The 21,011-nt window shown below is 44.7% G+C and overlaps 1 protein-coding gene across 3 annotated transcripts in view; it reads left to right on the top strand.

Moving 5' to 3' along the window:
* LOC111870929 (glycine receptor subunit alpha-3) overlaps window positions 1–21,011 on the top strand; it is an 89,064-nt gene that overhangs the window by 56,503 nt on the left and 11,550 nt on the right. The window contains exons 1-2 of one of the 3 annotated variants that reach the window (XM_033754049.1): window positions 13,616–13,665; window positions 20,350–20,493. In XM_033754049.1, the coding sequence (XP_033609940.1) occupies window positions 20,447–20,493 (47 nt within the window). In that variant the 5' untranslated portion in view covers window positions 13,616–13,665; window positions 20,350–20,446. Of the gene's footprint in view, window positions 1–13,615; window positions 13,666–18,143; window positions 18,546–20,349; window positions 20,494–21,011 lie in introns of those variants that run through there. The other 2 variants (XM_023863570.2, XM_023863571.2) reach the window with 2 other exon arrangements.

Here is a 21,011-nt window from a genome sequence, read left to right as displayed (position 1 = left end):
TGGGATTTGTGGTGGACAAAGTGGCGCTGGGGCAAGTTTTCTCCGAGTACTTCGGTTTCCCCTGTCAATCTTCATTCCACTAATTGTTCCACAATCACCCTCACCTATCGTCTTGGGCTGGTACAATAGGCCAGGAGTGGCCGCAGTACAAGGGACTTACTCCCACTCCACTAGCAATAAAAAAAATAGGTGCTAGTTCCGCCTTCTTATCTGTAGGCATGTGACGTTTGTTGGTTTTAACTTGTGATTGTAGATATTTAAATCGGACGGCCAGTCTGTTTGTGATATCGCTTTCTACGCTGCAGTTTCTCGGTTGTCCTTGAACGGAGGATGCTCTTACCCTGTTCAGATATTCCTGCATGATCCTCAGCGACCGACGTCGACAAATGAAGCGAGTTTTTGTTAGACTCAAGTTCCCACGGCTATGCTGAAATGTAACACATCTTCCGGACGTTTCGGGGGATTTTACTGCCTCCATCTAGCAGGGTCGATAAATAAACCAAGAAGGCGACGGGAGGAAGCAAGAATCACTTGCTGTCCGTTGTGACATGTTTGAACCTGGAAACTTGTTTCAGTCTTGCTGGTAGCCTACTCTTCAGTAGATCTGACTCGCTGAATGACTGCTAAATTACTGCTGACCCTGGTTCCGGGTCCCGCAGGACTTATGACCATTTTTACTGTCTCAGGACTCCGGGAGTCGTGCAACTCCTGTGAGTAGACTGTTTTCTAGGTGAGATTGCTGCTGGTGTGCACATGTCAGGGTTTCCAGTTTCAAGTGGTGAGCGTCCGCTCTGAGAATCACATGGCGAAGAAGGGGCACTTCTCATGCGAGTCTGCAATGTGCAAGTCAGCCTGCAGAAAATTGCACACGTGAATTCCGCTGTAGTTATTTGAAGCATGCTCTTCAGCGTCGTGCCAATCAATGGAATGTTTATGTAAGCAGTATTGCGGGAGGCCTATTTGCGCCTTTCGGTTTCATGAAAGATGAGAAACCAAGTTTTTCCGTTTCGCTTTCGGGGTGAAAGCTGACGAACAAACAGCCAAGAGAATGCATAATTTTTGTTCCAAATTCAGGCTCGGAAACTTGAATTCAGCTGCTTTATTCACTTTCAGGGAACTGCCGAGGAATTTTTGTTCTGTCAGTAACATCACGTTAAGGCCGTGAGCTTAGTCGCCGGCTTCCCACAGCGGCGACCCGGGTCAGGACATGTGGGATTTGTGGTGGACAAAGTGGCACTGGGGCAGGTTTTCTCTGAGTACTTCGGTTTCCCCTGTCAATTTGCATTCCACCGATTGCTCCAAAGTATTCGTCATCTATCATCCAAGGCTGGTACAGTAGGCCAGTAGTGGCCGCAGTACCAAGTGGACTCAGCCAGACCCCTTGATAAGAAACAATAAAGACGTCGTGTTAACCGTACTCTTTTGTGCACTGTGATGCCGTGTCATCTCGTAGCGCGCCCTACAATATAGTGGTCTTCATAGCCACAGTCGTGTCAGCCTCAAGGCCAGTTTCGTGTTTCGGTGCTTTTGTTGTTTGGGGGTCTTTCTGTTGTAGAGTGATGGTGCGTGATTGATTGGTGGGAACTGGGATCAGTGATGATTTGTCATATATAACGCGCTATTAATTTTGTTAGTAATGGAGTAAAACTTTATCCCAGAAATAAACAGTGAGGCTAAATGCCGTGTTATGTAACATTAAAGTAATTACCACTTCCCTCTGAAGGGTTGAAGTCCTGTCCATCTGAAGATGCCTTCTTTATTTCAGTTTCTCATGCCGTGGTCGTGTAGTGTTGAGTAGTTGCACTGGAAAGGACGTGGAAAGAAACGACCATGTGGTGTAATTGAGGTCTTACTATCTCGAAATTTGGCTGGGGTGACTGAGGAAAACCACGAAAAGAGTCAGGATCCCTGATTCTAACTGGGCACGTCCCGAAGATGTGCACACGGTAACGCGGAGTGTGCGAACACGTGTGCTGTTACGTCAGGATCGTGACTGCCTCAGGGTCGCCCTGTGAGACGCGAGTAATGAAGGCGTCTTGTTCTCAGAACGTCTGGATGAGAGAGGTAGTGTGATTACAGGATCGGTGCATGGGGCGGTGACTCCTCTTAATGAGCTCTTCATGGCGCTGCGAACTGGCGACAGCTAGAACAGGCATGTCCAACGCGTCGATCGCGGGACGATTTTCGGTCGATCTCATAGGCCTATAAGGAAATTATACGTGAAAAGCATGTAAATTCGCTTGTAATATAATATAATTATATTCAGATTTTGAAGGGAAAATGCGTGTTAAAGTAGTCTGTACTTTCAATGTATGTTGCTTTTACAACAAACATCATGTGTCGTGTTATTTTTGCCAAAATTTCTGCTTAAAGAGAGGTATAACCATAGGAGGGGGTGGTAGATGACAGTTTTAACGCTGAAAAGTCGATCATGCCAGCACATCCCATACAGCCATCTGTACTGCTCAATGCGGTGAACATGTTGTTTGTTTTTGCTACGAACCATTTAAGTAACTAACAAACGAACTAGTCCCTGAGATCCGATACTTTCGGAGGTAGACCACGCCATAGCTCAAGCGGTCAGTCGCTGGCTTCCCACCGCGGCGGCCCGGGTTCGAGCCCGGGTCTGGTCATGTGGGATTTGTGGTGGATAAAGTGGCGTTGGGGCAGGTTTTCTCCGAGTATTTCGGTTTCCCCTGCCAATTTTCATTCCTCCAATTGCCAGTAGTCGCCCCAGTACCAAGTGCACTCAGTCTCGCTCCACTAAGAATAAATAAAAATACTCTCGCAGCTGAGTATGATGATTACATTCCTCTAGGATGTGCCGTCGTGTAGTTTGGTAGATGGATACCAACATTTCGGAGTAACCTGTTACCTTCATCTTCAAATTGGAAACGTAAGCCAATGGCTGGCCCACATCCAAGGTTCCCATCCACACTTCCCTCTATCTGGACGTCCAGTTCCCGCTCAGCTTAATCTTCTGCCCTGAAGATGGTGGCAGTATGTTTCTCCGAACGGTTGGTATCCAACTACCAACCTGATGGCGTTACATCCACCCCAATACCCGTAATTTTAAGTAACGCTGAATTTACCGAATTTGAGCCTTCAGTGTGTCGTTGTTGTCCCTCCTCTTGGTAGAAGAGGCAGTGCCCGAAATTTAGTAGGCGCATGCTGCCTCCATCCTCAGGGTGGAATGAGCAAAGTGAGTGAGTGTTCGCGTATATACAGATGTTTTCCAACCGAACCACGGGGGCAGGGAGGGGCCCAATAAGAACAGTTTATAAAGATATGCGACTTTGTTTGGCGAATTCGGTGGCCTTTGAAACAGCCGTTTGGATGCGTATCTCTGTTTACTGTTCCTATCGGCCCGGATCATACAGCAGTTCTTAGCCTACACTAGGGGGCCTGTTCGACCATAATCTATACATGTACAATACATATATATATATACTCGCTTTAATCCTGTTCTGAAGATGGAGGCAGCATGTGCCACCGAAACATCGGCAACACTGCCTACTCTTTACACAAGAGCGGGACCTCAACATAAAAATATCTCCTGTAATAGAACTGCAAGGCTGAGCCCCCCCCCCGGAACTGCGGACGCCCCTAAACTACTTCCGCCCTCCTAAATTATCTGTGATTTGTTTAACGACGCTATCAGAAGCTCGGAATGTAGCGTCGAGTGGTAGGGTCATCAGTGGATAATTAATTGGAAAGGACGTGGAAAGAATTTGTGATGGATTAATTCTTGATTTCCCATCCCGGAGTTTGCTTGGAGAGACGGAGAAAGACCACGAACAATCTAAGGTAGGATGTACGGTGTCCGGGCTGTGATTTGAACCCAGGAACTCCCGAATACAATGCAGGGCTGTTGCGCCTAGTTTTCTCCATCCTGACCTGCCTGGACCAACCACATAATGATCACATGCTTTGGAGAGAAACCGATCGCGCAAGCGCACCTCTTGTGTGCTCCTTTGTCCAGCAGTGAAGGAGTGTTTTCTTAATTCTGTGCGTCAATCACAAGTTCATGACTGACAGAGATTTTTGGCAGAAGTGGGCCAAGCTTGTGCCTTCAGGTGCCCACGTACTCGAGTGATTGATGTTCACACTCTGTAGTCTCAGTGGGCCCCGTCACTTACTGTGAAGCTAGCCAGTTCTGTGACTTACCGTGTTTCGGAGTAGAGCGTGTCCCAAAACTGGGCAAGGCTCCTCTGTTTCAGTTACATAGCGGTGGATGGGATCGGGAAGGAGGCAGCGGAACATAACTGAAGATCAGGAAAATCAGGAGTTCGGTTCTCCTACGAGACTGGAACCAGTTAACATCTGAATGCAAGTCAGACTGTTTTATCGCCACGCTCCATTTGACCATGGGACAAAGGCACCGAGACTACACTGATGATAAAATTCGGAGGCTGCTCGGTGCGGTCAGTTCGGAAAATTTTGTCTCCCCGTACATCACCTCTGAAGATTAATATAGAGTGTTGTCACTTTTTCTGTACGGGTATTAAACCTGGTCGCTGGTCAGAAGGAAAGGAAATAAAGTGAACAGCGGGTGGAGAAGGTTACGTAACGACAGTGTGATCACATCAAGACACGTAGCACGAATGGGAGAGATCAGAACTATACACGAAATTTTAGTTGGAAATATAAAGGGAACCTAGACTTAGGTGGGAGAATAATATTAAAATGTATCTTTCAGGATATGGATGGATTCAGCTGGCTCAAATAAATCCAATGGCGAGCTGTGTAAAAGGCGGTTGGAAGGGAGAGGTTATGATCATGTGGCTAATAAACAGCTTGTCAGGAAGCTTTCTTCTCGATGCAGCATACACACCAGGTCCACCGCAGTGGGTGGGTGGTGGGTGTGAAGCCCTGATGGCAGTAACAGTGTGCACATTGCGTGTAGCAGAAACGCGAGTTGGCGATATGGTCGCGGTACGGACCGGTTTGTGATGTGAGGTCGTCATTATCGAGGTGCCCCCCCTCCCCCATTCTGTTAGCCCTCATGAAGGGTAGCCGTGAGCCCCTGCTGTTTGCTGCCCACTTTGGCCACGTAATCTGGGAGTGAGACATTTCGCTTAATAACTCTATGGAGCAGACTCCTTCCTGAGAAGCTAATAGTCGCTTAGCTAGTCAAGAAATTCCTTACTTTTCGCGGAACCCAGAAGTTCATTGATGTGTCAGTAAGATGTCGCCATTGTTTTCTATCCCAAGGCAGTTAAATCCAGCCCACACCCTCCAACAACGTTACTACAAGATTCGTTACTCAGCTGACATTAAAAGTATATGGTTCCTACCTCACAGAAAACACATTGTATTTCCATTACAAGGACCAACCGGTTAATGCTGTTTAGGGAAAGAATCACTGTTTATTGTGAGAACCATACGGAACACATAAATACACTGCGTGCGCAGAATATATAGCAATTCAGTCCGTACCTCACAGGAAACACATTACGTCTCCGCTACAGAGCCCAACCGGTTAATGCTGTTTAGGGAAAGAATCACTGTTTATTGTGAGAACCATACGGAACACATAAATACACTGCGTGCGCAGAATATATAGCAATTCAGTCCGTACCTCACAGGAAACACATTACGTCTCCGCTACAGAGCCCAACCGGTTAATGCTGTTTAGGGAAAGAATCACTGTTTATTGTGAGAACCATACGGAACACATAAATACACTGCGTGCGCAGAATATATAGCAATTCAGTCCGTACCTCACAGGAAACACATTACGTCTCCGCTACAGAGCCCAACCGGTTAATGCTGTTTAGGGAAAGAATCACTGTTTATTGTGAGAACCATACGGAACACATAAATACACTGCGTGCGCAGAATATATAGCAATTCAGTCCGTACCTCACAGGAAACACATTACGTCTCCGCTACAGAGCCCAACCGGTTAATGCTGTTTAGGGAAACAGTCGCTGTTTATTGTATTTTTAATAGTAATGCACGTGGTACATGTACATGTAGTTGCCCCTGTGCTTTACAGGGCTAACAGCATATTGTTTTCTACACCTGGATATCCCAAGCGGCTGACTGGAATACTTGTATTTCACAAATGGTTCGCTTTTCGCAGTTGTCAGCTGATCATCTCTGCGGTGATACACGAATGGTGGGTCGGTCAGGCAGAGAGCGGCGTGGTTCACTTCGCGTTGTTCCCTGAACTCGGCAGTTCAGTATTAGAAAATATGGCAGTGAGTGAAATTAATTCATGAAAGCTCTCGCAGCGAAGCGATTTATGTATGTAAATTCACAAATACAGCATCAGTTGTACTCAGGTGGGCCCCACAGCCCGGTGTGGGGGTCTGAGCGAGGGGCCCGTTACCGAGCTTTCACTTTTCTGATCTTTTTATGTAGTTCCTTCAGAATTAACTAGGAAAGGAATCCCCCGCCCCCTACGGAACTCGAACGTTCATTACCGTGTTCACAAGACCAGACCCTACCGGACCCGATGCTGACCCACATGAATTCAGTTCAGACGCATATATATATATATATATAATTTCCATTTTCATATTATTATATCATTTACACCTAGATCTTCCAAGTGGTCTGTTTTCTTCAGGTTTTCAGAATAATATTTTTGTGTGCATTTCTCATCTTTCCCATCCAAACCCCATCGATATGGTCACCCTCGTGATGTCGGGCGAAAAGTACAATCTCTGAAGTTCCGTATTATGTAATTTTCTCGATGCTCTTCCGCCCAATGCGAATAGTGCAATTTGCCAACTCATTGACGTAATCTGACTGATGTCCCAGTTTATGGGCAGCGCATCCCTTGTTCGGGGATAAAGGGGTTTGTGCTTATCGTCTGCAAGCGAATGGGGAAAGTGGTTGGATCATAAACAACATCTGGCGCGGCAGTGGTGAGTTTACGTTGAGACTAGAAACTCGTGTGGAATTCTGGTAGGAAATTGCTTGGAGCATGGCCTCTCCCAAGTTCAAGAGCAGATGGTCGGATGATATAAACAAGATTTGCAGAAGTAGTAGTTTATGATGCGCGAAATGTATGAGCAGGCTCTGTTTCTGTTCACAAGCTGCTCGGTCTAAATCTCGTCCCAGGTAACCATTTTTTTTTCCTTGGCACTACAGCCCCAGTGGGCCTAGGCCTACCTCCATGAACTTCTCCGTTCACTTCGGCTTTTCTAGATATTACACGTTCGGTAGGACCCCTTGGGCGGGTGAACAGCTTGTCGCAAGGTCTCTACCTGTACACAAACACAGAAAAACGCACACACACAAATTAAACATCCATGCCTGAGTGGGATTCGAACCCACGATCCCGGTTTCTAAGCGAGAGAAGACAGTACATGCCTTAGACCGGCCGGTAACCAGTTATCCTGACCAAATTTCTTCGTGATTTTTCTTCGGTCCCTCTTGGCAAGTGCCGTGATAGTACCTGGATTACATCACTACCCTTATTATAGATCCTGCTTTTGAAGGTATGCAGTCTAGATCAGTGGTTCTCAAACTTTGTGAGCCTGCGGCCCGATAAATTCTTCTTTCATAAGAGAGGGCCCGGCGCTTGAGAAACAGTGGTCTAGATGCTGAGATCTTCATAAAATAATCTGACAGACAAGACGCGTTTGCTTCGGGCTCTGCCACAGATTAATTAGGTCGGATGAAGTGTGTTAGAAAAATTGCGTATAAATTTGATAGTATCTGTGCAAAGATGGGGCTCCCACCCCGCGCCCCGCCCACCGCAAGATCTGTCTTCTAGAAGACGCTTCGTACTCGGAAACGCAAATTAAAGGACGCATGAATCTATTCTGCACCAATTTTTATGAATTCTGAGCAATCAGCAGCACAAGGCGTGCACGGAATAATTGTGTGAAGTTGGGCTTGAGGCAGTTTCAGTGCTCAGGCGCGCGGGGGCGGAGTGTATCAGCTGATGTTGACAGCAGCTTACATTTTATAGCTTGCAGACTGAATTGTATCCATGGCAACGTGACGCTTCAGCAGAAGACTGAAGAAATCGCTTTGTTTTGGCCATGTTCTTCCCATATGTGCTACACACATCCAATTCTTTATTTAGCAGTTATAATAATGTATATGGTGAGGGGTACAAATTATGAAGCTTCTCGTTACGTAATTTTTTCTTCTTCATGTCGTCCAGTCCGACTCTGGGACCCACCCAGCTTCCTATCCAATGGGTATCGGGGGTTCCTTCCCCGGGGGTAAAGCGTCCGGAGCATGAAGCCGACCACTCACCTCTATACATAACTAGTGACGAGGTCAAGAACGCGTGGATCTATATATCCACTCCTCCATACGCCTTCATTAGTTAAGCACAGGGAATTTACCTTAACGATGATAGAGCTACGTATATTACGCGAAAGCTTTCAGATTGGAATATGGTATTAAAGTTATTCTCGTGCGGAGTACGATGGCTGTCCAGCTGTCATTGTGAAGTGCTTGCCAATTTCTTTGTGAGCACCGGGATATGTGCCCACTCGCACGAACTGGCTGATGCTTTCGTGTGCAGAGGTGAACGCGTAACGTAATGAGAAGGAAATACGCCCTGAATTCCTATTCCTTTCGAAAAGAAGTCGGACAAGCGAGAAAAATCGCTGGTCATCACTCTATCTTCTCTCTTTTTGTAGAGTGTAAATTGATGCTATTCTTGCAGTTAATGTCCCTAATAGACTTGTTTGCACGTTCTAGTAAAATCAAATAAAATTCGTCAGCATGAAATCTCCGTCTGTTGGGATCGCTGTGACGTGCACCGTGTAATGAGCAAGTGAGATTAATCGTGTGATCACTACAGTAATGATCCACTCTGTCCACATTTCCTGTGGACATCGGCGCCTGAAATATGAACTCGCTTTCCTTCTATTCTACCTGATGACCCCGATAATTAGTAAATTTCCAAACACCAGCCACAATTCATCTCTTGTAGAATACTTGAATATTACCGTCAAATCGGTTAATGCCTGAATCAAATATGTGACTGAGGATTATGAGTAGTCTGCGACTAGTTGAGCTGATAGTCGCCAAGCTTGTCAAGAGTTGTCTACACCTTTTCTGATTTTCACTGTTTATTACCGTGTTCCACACAAGCTAGTCCATTTTCTCATTCAATTTCTTTAAGATCCATTTTATTATTATCTTCACGTCCAATCTTAGGTCTCTGTACTTTTATTCATTGATGCTTTCAAACTAAAATTTTATATGTACTTCTCATTTCTCCCTTGTGTGCTACCTGCCCTGATGAGTAACTCCAGAAATGGTGAAACTGTGCATTATGTAATTTTCTTTACTCCCTCCCCCAGGCCCAAATAGGCCCACGAAGCTGTGCACGTCACAAAGCACAGCTCTGAGCCACGGTTCGTACATGACACAAGCATATGATATAGTCACCGTGGCGGACCCAGCCGAATGGTATGTTGTTTGGGGCACAAGTGGAGCTCCGGTGTACCAGCTCTCGACCACCACAGGACACACTGAACTGGACAGTCAGGACTGAACCTCACAGAGGCTTGGCCAAGTGGGATGTGACACCGTGTAGTCTGGCAGATTCTTACTGAGGAACGTGCAGTGTAGAACAGTGTAGAACTGTAGAGTGGAAGGTTAACTCTAATGGTGCTCCGCCCAGACTACACGGCGTCACTACACTTCATTATTTGTGAGTTGGATTCGGATAGCCGAGGGAGCAGTTCAGAAAAGTACTGCAGGAAAGCAGGAGCCGTGTTGAGTCTCAACATCCATCTCTTTTGCTACGTGTCAAAGTCAGGTTCTCTGTGGAGGCCACTTCATAGAACTGTGACCCTTGCTCCGAACCACAGACGTGCCCTCAGTGCCTTTGTCTGAACACGCCCTCAGCAGCCCACTTCGTGTGAGCAACTCACGTTCCATTGACCACGCGATCCGTTCTTGTTATGTATGACAGGTCTGCCCGAAAGCTGTGCTACACGATACAACGGACGTGGTTCGCGAACCGCAGGTTGGGTGGAAGTCTGAATGTGAAGATTAGTGCGGTGTAGTTTGGTAGACATTAACCAACATGATGCTTCCATCTTCAGGGCTATCATCGTTCTCTCTTAAAAATGGAAGCCTCGACTTCTTGCGGAACGTTGGCACTTGTCTCCCAAAGACGCGGCACCACAGCACAGAAAATGTGCAGTCCACATGCTCACCCACCGCCATGAGAACTTACATGTTTCCGTATATATATGTAACTTCATGGCCATGTTCACAAGAACCCGCACTGGAAACTCTCCTGAGCCAATAGAATGCAGTCCACGTCATTACACCCCCATTTCTTTAAGATCCATTTAATAGCTTCCACCTTCCATTGTCTAGTTATTCCAAGGGATCTTTCGTTCACAGATTCTGACTGAAATTTAATATGTATGTCGTATCTCCAGTGCGTGCTACACATACTGCTCATCTAATCCATAGTACATAAACCTATCCTTAAATTATTTCAAGTTGAGGCTGCTGTAATGTGTATTTATTCTTCAATGCACAGTGGTTACTATATGTACCACCAGCTTTAACATTAAGAAGGGCTCTGCATTTTGCCCACAGTATATCTGTGTGTTCCACAATAAACAGCAACTGTTTCCCTAAACAGCATTAACCGGCTGGGCTCTGTAGCGGAGACGTAATGTGTTTCATGTGAGGTACGGACTGAATTGCTATATATTCTGCCCACACAGTGTATCTGTGTGTTCCGCATGGTTCTCGCAATAAACAGTGACTCTTTCCCTAAACAGCATTAACCGGTTGGGCTCTGTAGCGGAGACGTAATATGTTTCCTGTGAGGTACGAACTGAATTGCTATATATTCTGCCCACACAGTGTATCTGTGTGTTCCATATGGTTCTCACAATAAACAGTGACTGTTTCCCTAAACAGCATTAACCGGTTGGGCTCTGTAGCGGAGACGTAATATGTTTCCTGTGAGGTACGAACTGAATTGCTATATATTCTGCCCACACAGTGTATCTGTGTGTTCCATATGGTTCTCACAATAAACAGTGACTGTTTCCCTAAACAGCATTAACCGGTTGGGCTCTGTAGCGGAGACGTAATGTGTTTCCTGTGAGGTACGGACTGAATTTTATATGTTGTTTAGATGAATGCCATTCTTAAAATGTGTAAGCAGAGAGCACAACGAAACTGTCGAACGAGGCAGCGATGTGTGAAGAACTCGAAGTAACGGCGCAAGTGAGGGAACTCTCGTACTGGGGAACCGAGTAAAGTAAGGAATTCTGATGTAAGGCGACTGTAAAAGTGAAGGCGAAGGGCAAGTCTGATGACGTGTCTACAAGAATCCACTTTCATCTGATCCACTTTCAGTAAAAGTTGATATAATACCAAAATACAAGTTTGATGAATCTGTTCCGTAAGAACGTCCGATGTGTCCGATGAAACTGGTTGCGCAATTCGGGTCAGAGCTACCACATGTGTAGTTCTGGGGTCTGCCCCCATCCGGCGGCATCAGACAAAAAAAAACAAGATCGTTTTCCCTGAAGGTCTAGTTGCGGCTTCAGCGAAAGTAACTCCAAACATTAAAAATAATATTTCTCACAGGCAAACACACCCGCCCCCAAGAAATGTGAAAGTGTGAGAGTGTTTTTTTTTTTTTCGGGGAGGTGTAGTTGTATGGAACCTCAGACGTTCCATTTTAAGTAGTTTTATTGTACTGAGTTAAGAACTCACCAATCTCAAAATATTGGCAAGTAACTGCTGATTAGTCGGTCACGGTAGCCGAGCGGTCTAAGGCATGTACTATCTTCACTCGCTTATAAACCGGGATCGTGGGTTCGAATCCCACCCAGGGCATGGATGTTTAGTTTTGTGTGTGTGCGTTCTTCTGTGTTTGTGTACATGTAGAGGCCTTGTGACGAGCTGATCACCCGCCCAAGGAGTCCTACCGAATGTGTAAGATCTAGAAAAACCGAAGTGAACGGAGAAGTTCATGGAGGTAGGCCTAGGCCCACTGGGGCTGCAGTGCCAAGGAAAAAAATTATTAATTTTCATTGCAGCAACAAGTGAAAATGCTATTTAAGAGATCTGTCGAGTTTCACAATCTCACATTCTTGATGCAAAGCAGAGCAGTCGCGAAACATGTGGGTTCGGTTGAATTAACAGATAAGCGCAATTCGTGGTTCTTTGAATTCGCTGATTTTCCGTTTGATGTCAGCCCGAGGGTCTCCTTTATATCCGCCCACTGTCTGCTTTCCTGAGTCCGATAGATCCAATCGACATCTCACCATTTTCTCGTCAAGATCCATTTTGATAGTAACCTCCAGTCACTCAAGTGTTTGTCTTGCCTTCAGATTACCCGACTGAAGCGTTGCATGCTTTTCTCGTCTCATCTGTGCTGTTCTGCTTGATCCGTTTGCCCTGAAGTTATCCGGTTAAGACTACACAAATGTTTTGTACAGTACTATCTGTGTCTTGTAACCTCAACGGGCATTTTGCAGGTGTCAGTAGCCACTTGTTTACTGATACTTTGCACAGCTGCTGTGTCGCCAGATGGAAGGCTCGCTTTCCAACTCACTTCTAAGCCGTTCAGAAATACCGCTTTGAGGATAGCGCCACACTGAAATCGAGTTCTTGGTATTAATATTTGATTTGTTGTCTTCTTTTCTTAAATTTCCATTTTTATTTTTAAAAATCCAGGAGAGAGAATAGATGCCTGGACCCCCCTCCCCACTGCCGGAGCCCACATTGTTTCAGGGGTGTACAACCTCATACACAGTCAAGTTTCATGAGTGGGAACAAAAGATAAACAAATTACAAGTGAACAGAGAATGTATGAATATTACGGTCTTCTGGGATATCTGTCCTGAAGATGGAGGTAGTAGGTTTCTGCGAGACGTTAGCAACGATCTAAACAGACTACACTCTGTCACACTCGAAAAGGCTGGTTCAAAGTAACGCTGAAGGACTTGCATTCAGGAGTCGCCCTTTTCGAATAACGGTTGCGACACCTATCCTGTCTGAAGTGCTCGCGGCGTTCTTGAGCACCTCAGGGAAATTCCGGGAGAGTACCTACTAGGACATGAGCGCTTCCTTCCAGATCTCTTCTAATTCATCATAATCTCGATACTGATGACGCTCTTAACTTGACCAGTGACGGCGTGGAGTCCCAGAAAGCTGCAGTATTTGGCTCTGAGAGTTGAAATATTTTTCTGAAGTTTTTAGAGACCTTCAGCTCAATTAAAGGGACCATTTGGCCACTGAGACCCGCTCTCTCGGTGCTACTTTCCCTTTCACATTCAGTATGCTTTCAGTCGCTTTCCAATCCATTTCTAAGTTAGTGCAATAGCATCATTATATATACTTTCACTGACGATAACTTGTATCTCGGAATAATATGGACAGTGCTCTGGCTCTGTGTGAAAGTGAAGTGAAAGCAATTTTGAGAATTTCATATAAACTGCATAACAACATTTTTGTTGCTAAATAGGATATCCACTTGTAAAGCCAATAGCATGAGCCTCTGTTTGTGGATAGGCTGAAACTTGGAAAGTATGCTTCGTGTGTTCTACAAATTCCAGACTGGCTTTTGGACCCACCCGACCTTCTGTCCAACGGATACTGGTGACAAAGCGGCTGGGGCTTGAAGCTATCGCCTCAATCTTGTGCAGAGATGAGGAATGGTGGAGCTACACTCCACTCTCCAGTACTTATTGCATGGTGCGTAATTAATTAGGCACAGGTACAACTTCATCATTATCTCCGATAATGCAAATTTGTAGTGTTACAACACAGCGAACCCAGGTACAGGCACAGGCACAGGCACGACATCATCGTTGTCTCCGATAATGCAAATTTGTAGTGTTACAACACAGCGAACCTAGGCACAGGCACAGGTACAACTTCATCGTTATCTCCGATAATGCAAATTTGTAGTGTTACAACACAGCGAACCTAGGCACAGGCACAGGTACAACTTCATCGTTATCTCCGATAATGCAAATTTGTAGTGTACAACACAGCGAGCCAACCGACGGTTAGAGACTCAGAACATGCATCCTAACGGGATGGACATGTCAGCATAGATGTGCCTGTATTTCCAGAATTTTTCTAGTTGCAGTTATTTTTGAGGAAGTTGTTTTAAGAATTTTTTCATTTGAATTTTAACGAGTTTTATACAAGTTACGTAGCCGTGATAGCGCAGGCGGTATAGCGACTGGCTACGAGCTGGACGACGGAGGGGTCTGGGTTCGAATCCCGATAGGGGCAAGAATTTTCACTTCTCCATGTCGTCCAGACCGACTCTGGGGCCAACCCAGCTTCCTCTCCGATAGGTACCGGGGCCTCTATCCTCGGGGGTAAAGCGGCTGGGGGCTTAAGTTGACCACTCACCTCCAACTAGTGCCGAGGTCAAGAAAACGTGGGTCTATACATCCACTCCCCCATACGTCTTAATGGCGTAGTGCTTAATTAGTTGAGCACAGGGACAACTTTACTTCTTTATACAACTTACGTCGTTGCTGTTCCCTTGTCCAGAGGCAGGCGATGCAGTGCGATTACAGCTTGTTTTTAATTAGGGCCCATCTTGCAGCCATGGTAGAGCGCTTCAGGAGTTCCTATTTCATGTTAAAGCCTTTCATTAATATCGCGTCATCAGCAGCTTGTTCTGATGTATGATAAGCCATACAGAGGTTTCCTCTTTCTCGTAAGTCCGTTTTCTTTTACGTTTTAGTTACGTTCAAGTTTCCATGTTGAATGGGACTCATTCTGCCGATGCACTTTTTGTGTTGTGAAATCATTTTTTGAGCGTGTCTAATGCATTTTATTATGCTGATTAAGTGCTACTAAAACCCGACGTGTTTCCATCACGATTTACCATCTTCACGGAGGATACCAGACATTAAAAGAAGCTTTACACTTTGTAGACGTACGTATGAATAAATATTAAAACGTGTGGAGTCATGATTTTTTATAAAAAGTGAAAATGAATGTTACTTGGAACTTTTCCTAGTATACAAGACAATGCTGAAGCCTATTTGGACTTACGGCGCACCATTATGGGGAACTGCAAGTACATCCAACATAGAAATGTTGCAGAGATTCCAAAATAAAATACTTCCAGCTGTAGCCAACGCACCGTGGTACGTCCCAAACAGACTACTACATGCCGAGCTAGGCATACCCACAGTACGGGAAGAAACCACAAACATCAGCCGTAAATATAAATACAATATTACAGCACACCCAAATAAACTGGCAACCACATTATTAAACAACGCAGACGAGCCAAGAAGACTGAAAAGTCATAAGCCAAATGACCTAACGACGCGCTTCACATAAATGCAATATATACAGTAACAAAGTCATACTAGAAACAGATTCCTAGAGAATGCTCACTGGAGCATTACTCTCCCTGACATGTTCTCTCTTAGTATTTAAGCTTTAGATTAAGTATCACATATGATGTAGATATAGCTCATAATGGACTGATTGTACAAATACATGGCGATACAAAAAAGAAAAAAAAAAACTTGGAACTTTGGTCACGTGAACTGTTAAATGCGCCTTTCTTGGCAATATGTTGTGTATTGCTGCCTCNACCCAACATATCAGTAAATTATATATATATAACCCAATATATATATATATATATATATATATATATTGGACAGGATCACTGGGTTGTTGCGAATGCACGTAATATACAGTTACATTTACGTCACAAGCGGAATGCGAACCCACGATTCCAGTACATGAGCAGGCCGACCGGTTAGAGAGAATCCGCAGAACAAATTTCTAATTAACCCATTCGCCTGCTTTGACGACTAAAATACGTGTACTTCCGGTGCTTAGATTCACATTAACCAGTTTTGTGGCTAGTTTCTAATGCGACTGCATAAAGGTAGAAACATCGAGTGGGTTCGCTTAGCGGTAAAGCCCTAGATTTATATTCTGTAGGTACTCGATTCGAATCCCGGCCGGAACATCGGCTGTCCTGACTGAATCTCTTCGTAGCTTCCTCCAGTCCTTACAGACGAATTCCGGGACAAGGCACGAGCGTTTCCTTCCACATCCTTTCCAATTCATCATTCACCATACCTTTCGAGGCTATGTGAGCGTCGTTAAGTAACGCAAAGCGACACGCTTGCTGGACAACAGATATAGCAATATAGACACGTGTTCTGCGTCGAATTCAGCATGCTAATTTCAAACGCTTTGGTTGGATACGAAAGAAATCATCATCATATTATTATTATTATTATTATTATTGGAGGGGGTGGGTTTCCCCATGCACCGCGACCAGTTGTTGATCTATTGTACGTCTCCCTTTGATATTCTACCAGTCGCCATACTCTACCGGTACTGGTGCGTGCCATCTGCCCCGTTGAGTCAACGAGGTCCGTCCTCGGTACCTTGATGCTTTCCCCATCTACCAGAGGCATTGGAAACTACTTGGGCGGGAAACTTTCCTAATTTAGCTCAGAGGTCTCCTAGAGACAGGAGGATCTTTTACGTGCCGTAAATCTACGACACGGGACCCACGGCTTAAAGTCCCTCCCGGAGGACTTGTTCTCTGAAATTTTCCGCCCTTAAAATTTCCACGACCTCCGCCGGGTTTGAACCTGCGTACCTTGAGTCATGAGGTGGGAACGTTACCCCTAGACTACGGAGGCCGCTAATCATCATATTAATATAAGGCTAAAAATATTTCCACAGTTCTGTGGAACTATGCAGCGCCCACCTGAGCGAACCCCATTAAGCCGGGTCCAGACTTGTTGCGTATCCCCGTATCGTATCTCCGTTGCGTATCAACCGATGCAACGCGACAAAATTTCTCCTCCCAAGATGCAACGAAAAAATGACGAGCCGAATCTCAGTTTCGAGCCAGATTTCAATCAGCAGTGACTACACCCAACCTGACGGTAGCAGCGGCCGCTCACGTCTATCTTCACGATCTTCACTGTGCTATGAAGGAAAGAAGAAAGAAATCACGACGTTTGTGGATATCGCCGATCTATGCCAGTAGGGAAGTGTACAGTGGGGCCCATCTTTTGGCGGACTTAAATTTTCAGTCAGTCAGTCTGTTCAGTTCCTTTCCTATCTCCTCCCATGCGTCCTGCTTTTTTGTTTTATTGTAATGTTCTGTATTTTGTGTATTCCAAATCACGTCCCTCTTATATTCATCAATTAAATATATAATGCTCTTCTTACTCCACTCCATTCAGAGTACAAACAGAGAATCAAAAATACAAGAACGTACACTGGTGATGACTACCCACCAACTGTCTTTTGTGCGGAGCTGATAGGCAAAGCGAGATGCAACCGCCTGCACGTCCAGACTGGCACCACTGTAACGCGTGTCGTCCTTTTGACGCGACGGGAAAAGACCGCCAAGCGAGCGAACTGCCCGTTGCCTACCACCGTATCAACATTTTGCAACGGAAGGATGATACGGGGTACCGTCCACACTGATACGATACGGAGATACGCAACATGTCTGGACCCGGCTGTCCTGTGCTCTTGTGTGGATCCGAATGTTTGGACGTAAGGAGAGAACAGCACTGCGTTGCCTCAGAGCAGTCACAAGATACAAAATGGCGGATCATAAACACAATTAGGATTTAGGGGAAGAACTGGGGATGACAAGTATCAACACAGCGACAGGGACTGTAGAAAGAATGGATAGTGCATCCACAAAGAACAACTGAACACCGAAACACGAAATAAAGAGTTATTTCAGTATTATAATGCCAGCGGTATCATAGAAATCACTCTGCTTGAAAGGCCGAATTTTTGCAGCTGATGTGTACGAGTTGTAGCCAGAAATACTATACTCTTAAGATTAGTGGCGGTAATTGGGACAGAATTCAGAACCTCTTCAGTACTAGACTACTACGCTAACCACTAATCGACCTGGGCTGATATTCGAGCCTACTGTTTGAAATGTCCAGGTTCGATCCTAACCACCGCCACTATAAACAAAACTCCGGAAATATAATAACCAGCCGTCTGAAAGCGAGAACACCAACTTCCAAAACGCTCTCTGTGACATGTACATGGCAGGCAGCTGACAGTGTCAAAGATAATAATATTTTAACGAATGGACCATTGATGTTGTTTTCTTTTGTGGGTTACGTTGCTACACAGCGTCGAATTACGCAAAGACTGATGAATCATGAATTATAAAGAATGTATACAGAGGCAGTCTTGACCTAGCCGATATACTGTTATAGCATTTGCGTGGATGGATTGAGAAAAACCACGAAATATCTCAGGACAGCCGGATAGAGACTCGAACCGAGCACATCTCGAATAAAACGGTCTTTAGAGGATTACGCCATGTTGTGGAGATAAGGCCACCGATGTAACTCTCAGTGGATCGGCGCCAGATTCTGCGGTATAAATGGCTGCTACTGCGTAGTGTTGTGCCTGCGGGGAGCACACGGAGTTCGCTCGCACTGCGATATGTCATTTTGAGGGAAACGTCTGTTGTGCATGGCAGTGGCGACCCAGAGGAGGCAGACGGTATAGTTCGGGAGCCGCGCGTGGCAGTCACCGTCTGCAAGGCGAGGCATGTGTGTCCCAGTGGCAGATCTGAGGTAAGCGACCAGCCCACAATCGGTATGAAGTCCCGACCTGACACTGTTTGTACCGTTCGTGTTTCATAAGACAAATTGTAATAAACAGTGAACAAAGAGACACCATCCATCAATACAATTTACTGATTTGTTTTTGGTGGTGGTGGGGGGGGGGGGCGTAGAACCTTGTGACATTAAAATATTTGCGTCTTCGTATCAGACACAAGTGTGGATGTCTTGACTTTACATTGACACCGATCTTTTCCTTCAACGCCGATTTTGTTAGATATTATGAATTACAATAGCAGCATCTATTTTAATTCATATAATTTAATTTTTTATTTGCTAGAAATTTGATGAAAATGACAAATATTTGTACAACCTTTCGCTTGCACACTGACAGGAACATATCCTGAATGGTATTTGACTCTCCATTAACGCCCTTAGTTCCAACCTAAAATATTAACTCACCACAATATTGTTTAACTTCGACTGAAGGAGAGGAAATATTTTATTTGTTCTGGGGGCTGAAATAAACTACAATGCAGATATTTGGTACATATGCTCACGAAACGAACAACAGCTTAATTAATCTCACAATGCAACAGAAAGAATAAAACAGAAAAGACATTTTTAAAATTATGGTCATCTGGGATGCGAGTCATTCTTATGGGCCAAAGTTGGAGGTAGTAGGGTTCCCTGAAACTTCAGTTCATACATACCGAACTACACGGCGTCATATTCCAGACGATCATTATATTTACACTCACCATTGTGAGAAAATCAAATCACATGTAGATGTTTCTTTGTTTTGTTTTGTTTCTGTATTTTGATCTTATTGTTTTAAATCATTTATGCTGAACTCAACCAGCTCCATAGGGTTACATTTTCGTCATGATTTTACAATGAAATTCTTTACAGTATTTTGGAGTTCAAATGAGGAGCCTTGGAATATTGGAATAACTTTAAATTATGTAATTTTAGGGACACTTTGTCCCCAATAATTTTTGTTAGATAACTCATGTAGCAGCCAGTGATAACTGAGGCTCACCACTTTCCTAAGAAATGCATGTTTTGTTTGAATCTTGGCTGATGTATCATGTCTGGTTTTCTCAGCCCTGACAGACAAATAACTAGGCAGTTCCTTGAAAGAGGGCACTACCATCCCTTTTAACATTATCTATTGAATTTCGGTTTTCCATGTTTTAACCTTCACATCTTTAGAGAAAAAGAGGGGTGACAGAAAGTTGTGAACTAAACTTTAGGGAGCTTTGTTCCAGATATAATGTCTTTGTTATCATTTCAAGAATGTTATTTTTATTTGCTTCAGTCTATCTCGAATATTTCAACATGGACACATTTCATGAAAATCAATTACCCACCTTAATGTTGTATGATTTTGTACTGCATTCTGGCAATGAGACTTTAAAATACTCATACAAGAGTTCTGAGACTTCAGAATGTGATGTAGTGAGCCGGGGTAGCGCAGTCGGTATAGTGACTGCCTACGGGCTGGACAACCGAAGGGTCGGAGTTTGAGTCCCTGTAGGGACAGAATTCTCTCTTCTCCATATTGTCCAGACCGTCTCTGGGGCTCACCCAGCCTCCAATCCAATGGTTACTAGGGGCCCTTTCCCCGGGGGTAAAGTGGAAGGAGCGTGAAACTGACCACTCACCTACAGCTAGTGCCGAGGTTAAGAAAATGTGGATCTATACATCCACTCCCCCATACTGCTTCATGGCGTAGTGCTTAATTAGTTAAGCACAGGAACAACTTTACATTTACCAGAATGTGAAATACTTATTTGGATTCCTCCCTCAACAGTGGACTGTGTTGAGATGGGGCTGTGTTCTTCACAGTGGAACCTGTTGGACTGAGGCATGATGACGGCCGCACTAGCTGACATTGCTAGGTACCTGACATGATCGCAAGCGAGCAGTTCCTGTACATGGTCATACTGTTTACATGGTGAGTTTCGACTATGTGGTTGCATGTAATTACTGTGCATTGGAGAAACAAGAAATGCACAAAAAATTTATCAGAGTATTTGAAGATACATGCATAAATAGAATATAATTCTAAGTCTGATCTTAAAAGTAGGATGGAAGGTTATGGAATGAGTTCAGCTGGTTCAGGAGAGGGTCCTGTGGCCACTTCTTGTTGACATGGTAATGAATCTTCATATGCCATAAAAGGCACAGTTTGTTGACTTAGTGACTTAGAACACTCAAAGAAGACAACACCCTCCCCCAGGGGTTAAAAGTATGTCAGACTTTCCTTATCAGAGTGCTAAAGACTGCATTAAATTTAGCGAGTTACTACTGCCTGGAAATATTTAAGGGCTCCAACCTCCATGACATTCCAGTCAGTGAGAGTAGGAACATTAATTTTCATTATAAAAAAAGAAGTATTGCCTGCCCCCTCCCCAAATTAAATCATATTGCATGATTGAAAAATATGGCCAAAACGTGGCAATGATGCAAAGT

This window comes from Cryptotermes secundus, unplaced genomic scaffold (genome assembly GCF_002891405.2).
Source record: "Cryptotermes secundus unplaced genomic scaffold, Csec_1.0 scaffold928, whole genome shotgun sequence".
In the NCBI taxonomy this organism is placed as follows: Eukaryota; Metazoa; Arthropoda; class Insecta; order Blattodea; family Kalotermitidae; genus Cryptotermes; species Cryptotermes secundus.
This window is presented reverse-complemented; position numbering and strand designations above follow the sequence as displayed.